The sequence below is a fragment of the Colletotrichum navitas genome, assembly GCF_030913465.1.
Source record: "Colletotrichum navitas strain CBS 125086 chromosome Unknown LY79scaffold_263, whole genome shotgun sequence".
Lineage (NCBI taxonomy): Eukaryota > Fungi > Ascomycota > Sordariomycetes > Glomerellales > Glomerellaceae > Colletotrichum > Colletotrichum navitas.
Window position 1 is genome coordinate 21,013 of NW_026850809.1, and position 4,991 is coordinate 26,003.

General features: G+C 36.7%; 1 protein-coding gene across 1 annotated transcript; it reads right to left on the reverse strand.

Moving 5' to 3' along the window:
• Window positions 1-3,589: 3,589 nt before the first annotated feature.
• Window positions 3,590-4,345, reverse strand: LY79DRAFT_595451 (Alpha/Beta hydrolase protein; the record flags this gene model as incomplete). The annotated part of the gene is made up of 1 exon (XM_060561779.1): window positions 3,590-4,345. The coding sequence occupies one exon, from the start codon at window positions 4,343-4,345 to the stop codon at window positions 3,590-3,592; it is 756 nt and encodes a 251-aa protein (XP_060406769.1).
• Window positions 4,346-4,991: the final 646 nt, after the last annotated feature.

Consider the following 4,991-nt stretch of genomic DNA (forward strand, 5'->3'; position numbering starts at 1 on the left):
AGGCTAACGTTAGTATAAAGGGTTACTAGAGGGGCACTAGAGAAAGTAAACGTATAGTAATACTATAGTAGACGTAGGTAGGCTTAGTAAATAGTTTATAGCCTTAAAGAGGTAGTATAGCTTAATACTAGCTATAGTAGTAGTATAAGTAGCCTATTTAAGAGTTAGTAGCTACTAGAAGTTATAAGGACAGTAAAAGTAAAAGTAAATATACTAAGATATAAGGCTTACTATATATAGTAGTATAATAAGTATACTTATTACTAGTAGCTAAGATATATTAGCTAAAGTACTAAAGGGGACACTAAGAGGCACTAGGTGTAAAAAGGTATATAGTAGTCTTTATATAGTAAGAAAAGTAGTAGTATAGTGCCTAATATACTAGACACTAGTTAGTTATCTAGTAAATATAGTAGTTATAGGTATATTATAGACAAGCTTATCTTCTTTAATAGGCGTAAGGAGTAAAAGGTAATAAAGTAAAAAAGCACTAGGAGGCTAGTAAAACTACCTTAGTTAGTAAGACTAGTAGTAGTAAGGCTAGTAGTAGTAGTAGTAGTATTATTAGTAAAAGTATTAGTAAAATAAAGAAAGATATAGTAGTAGTAAAAAGCTAGTACTAATACTAGTACTATTATTATTACTATTACTACTAGGTAGTAGTAGTAATAGTAGTATAGTAGTAAAATAAAAAAAATAAAAAATAATAATAAAGTAAGGCTATTAAAAAAAAAAAAGAAAAAAATTAAAGGTAAAAAAATTAAAAGAAAAGTAAGCTAAAAAGGTTACTAATTAGGCTAAGTAAAATAATAAGTAAGTTATAATAGTATCTTAAGCTATAAAGTAAAAAAAAATAGTAAAAAGAAAAAAAAAAATAAAACCTAAGGTTACTAGTATAGCTACTAAAAGGTAAATAAAGCTTTCTTTTATTATAAAGTAGTATAACTTAGGCTAGGCTATAAGAAATAAAAGTAATAAAAAAGTAACTATATAATAAAGGCCTACTAAAGGTATATAGTACCTAAGAGGTATTATAGTTAAAAGATAAAAGGTAATAAAGTATTATAGTAGATAAGGTTCTTATTATAAAGTAAGTAACTCTAGTAAGGCTAGTTAGGTAAAAGGCTTATAACTAGCTAAAATAACTATAACCTAGGAAAGTAATAGTCTTAGCCTAGTTAGACTATAATAGCTATAAAGGTAAAGTTAAAGGTAATTAGCTAGCTAAGAGATAGCTATTTACCTAGTAACCTACTAAGCCTAAAGGTTTCCTAGACGCCTCTAAGATACTAGCTAGCAGTAGAGCCCTAGGGGCCTACTAGAGTACTACTTAAGGTCCTAAGGACAGGACCTTAAGGGGGAAGATTATATTAAGTGCTAAAGGTAGAGGCACTAGGGGACTACTAGCTATAGGGCTATAACTAGGAAAACTATTATCTAAGGGTTATATAAAAGTAGAGTTTATAGAACAGGAGAATTAGGAGAAGGTAGATTAGAAAATAGTTATAATTAACCCTAACTACCTATTTGTAGACTTCTCTACTTAGTACTATAATACCTCTAATATACTAGTTAGCTATTAGATTTATTAAAGTTATAGTAATAATCCCTTATATAAATAGATCTATTATTATTATCCTAGAGACCTATTTCTATAGTATAACTAATATTATTATCTTTATTATCTTTGTTCTTATTATCTTTATCTAAAGTATCTTAACTATAGTACTAGGTAGCTTTATAAGGTAGTAGGTACAGTAGTAGCTAGTAGACTTATTACTAAAGGGACTAGATTTTCTCCTTTTGTTCTTAAAGGCACTAATAGATAGGTTTACCTCTAGCTAAATAACCTCCTCTAAATCTAAGGTGTAGTTAATATAGCTTTTAAAGGTATAGCTAGGTATATAACTTATAGTAGTATTAGGCCTACTAGGTAGACGTTAGTTAAGTATATATTAGTAATAGTATTAGTAGTAGTAGCTTTAAGTATCTTACTACTAGCTAAAGGTTTTATATATCTATTACTTATTTATACTAGTAGTAAAGTATATCCTTATAGTTTTATATTAGTATTATCCTTTAGTAAAAGGTATTAATAGTAGTATTAAATCTTATAGTAGTAAAAAAGGTTAGTACTACTAGTAATATAGACTATTTACTTATTAGTAATAAGATAGTTAGTAATAAAAGTGTTAAAGGTAGTAATAAGACTATTATTATTAATAGTAGTAAAAGTAAAGTTAATAAAGGTAATAAGGTCTTTAAAAGTAAAAGTAATAGGGGCTAGTAGTCTAGTAAGTAGTAAAAAGAGTATTTTAAGATATAAAGTCTTAATAGTAAAGTTAATAATAATATTATTAGCTATAGTTATTAGTATATATATAGTAAAAAGTGTAAATCTTAAGAGAAATCTAGTACTATATTTATAGTAGGGCTTTAGCTAGTAACTTTATTATTATTATTATTTAAGGGCTTTAATTAATAGTAGCTTTAGTAGTAGTAACCTTAACAAGAAAACAAAGGAAGTAATAGAAGTAAAAGAGTATAAAGAGAGTAAGAAAAGTAAAGTTATTAAAGTAAAGGTTAATAATAGTAGTATTAGTGTTAGTAGCTAGAGGTATAGTAGATCTAGCTAGATAGGTTAGTCTAGCGTAGGCTAATAGTAGTAAAAAAATCTACTAGTAAGCGTATATTAGTAGCTAGGCTAGTAAAGTAAATACCTTTAATTAATTAGTTACCTTTAAGATAACTAATTAAATAGCTCTTAATAGTAATTTAGTATATTTACCTCTTATTATAAATTTAATAGTAGCAAAGGGTTAATTACCTATAGTATTATAACTAGTGGTTATACTACTACTTAACATAGTTAAATAGGTAATAGATTTAATGACTAACTAAGAGCTAGAGCTACGGCTGGCAACGGCTGGTCTTATAGACTGGCGACAGGTGGGGCCCAGTGGGGCACCAGCTGTCGGCAGGATATCGGCCTGACCGATGGATCCACTGGCAAGGCCAAGAAGTAGATCCAAAGGTTGGCCACATTGTCCTGTGACATAGTTGTCCTACCCCTTAGTATAAAGATGTTATTACAGGCGTATTATTATTAAAACTTTTACTTTATATTACATTAAGTTACTCTAGCCTGCCTATAATATCCCTATTAGTACTATTAATTACTAGTTTGTTCAAGAGAAACTAATAGATAAAGTATAATCCTACAGCGAGTATATAAGCAATCTATACGACCGCGGATCTATTCTACTTTTGCCGTGCATTACACTAATAATAAGTCAGGGATTCGCCGTGGTTTCGTCACAAAGGGATACCTTTGCTAGGTGATTCCCTCGCGAAGGATAGATTTGTACGCGTACATCATCACGTCATAACCAACCAATATACCATTAAAATCCTACGATTCAACAAAAGCGGATTTAACGAGCAACAGTGATCCAAACATAAGCAATCTGGCCCACCAGTTTAATAGGGACAAATTGTGAAATAGAGACCCTAGTCCATAAGGGAAGAAATGTTGCAATGATGATAACAATCTGGCGCCGCACTCTATCTTTTGTACATTTAACACGGATCAAACACCACTGCAGTATACCAAACCATCCTGGATCGCCTTCTGGAACTTGGCGACATCAGGCGTGACAAGCATACTAAAATGATCAGCATCAATCGAATCACACTTCACTTGACCACCGACAAGCCTATCCCAGCCATTCGGCCCTGGCGGCTTTCCTGGCGCTGTGATCCAAGCTAGCGGACCAATAGCTGGGCTCTCCAAGAACCCAGGCACCTGCTCCATAACAAAGCCGCTCTGGCCCAGATACTTGCAGTCGTCATCGCCGAGCCGCTCTATAACGCTACGGCTACACCATAGTAGCCAGACGCGGCTCGGACGGCGATCTGACGGCATGGGAAGCGGGTCGTATTCGGCAACACTGCGCACCATGTGCGCCATGTGAGCTTCCTGGCTGCGTTGAACCGCCGGGTTGGCCGAAATGCTGGATTTCAGCATGGGCGGGGAGAAAAGCAGCTTGATGGCTGGCAGCACGTCCGGGTTGGGACGTAGTAGCGGAACCGCCATATCAAACAGAAGCAGTCCTTGCACGCTGTGTCCCTCGGCGATCAACTGCCTCGCCGTTTCGTATGCGTACACGGCGCCGACCGAATACCCCGCCAGGAAGAAGTTGCCTGCGGGATGCGCGTCGACTATTGCCTGCTTGAAAAGTGCTGAGACCTTTTCGACTCCACATGTGAAGCTTTCGCCGCTATCAAGGTACGGAGATTCCAGAACATACAGAGCCCGGTCATCGGGAAGCGGCTGCAGGAACATGTAGTTTAATGCGCCGCCAGTGATGTCTGGGAATAGGAAGAGTGGCGTGGGTCCCGATGCTTTGCGGCCGTGCAAGAGGACAATGTTGGCCTTTGGACCACCGGTAGTAACCCCGGGGCTTACAACCGATGGTTTGGTGGCCACCTCGTCGCAGCCGGTGAGTGTTGTTGTGCTTCTTGCTTTTGATATCGTGGGACTCGGCATCCGGGCCGTTTGAGCCGAGATGTTGGTCAACGTATCCAATGATTCGCTTTCGTCCTTGTTAACGACGGCTACTTCTTCCGAGATTTGCCCTGATTCCGGAGCATTTGGATATGGTGACTTGGGTTTCCTTCTCAACGCTCAAATCTTGTCGCAATCAAACTCCAAATACGCACACATGGTCGGGATATGAACCGAAGGCCCCACGCAGAAGAGCCGCAGCGATATGGCGTCTTTGAGAGCCAACTTGAGGTCGCCTAGGCCCTTGGTTATGTTAAGAGGCTGGCCCAGCATATCCCGGACAATTAGAGATAGAAGACTTCTCCACGTCGGCGCTGAGAGCAAACCACCTTGGCTTATGGATATCAGATCAACGTTTGCGCGTGGGACAGGGCTGTCGAGCATGGCAAGCACAGAAGTCATTCCGGCGGTTATGTGATCGATC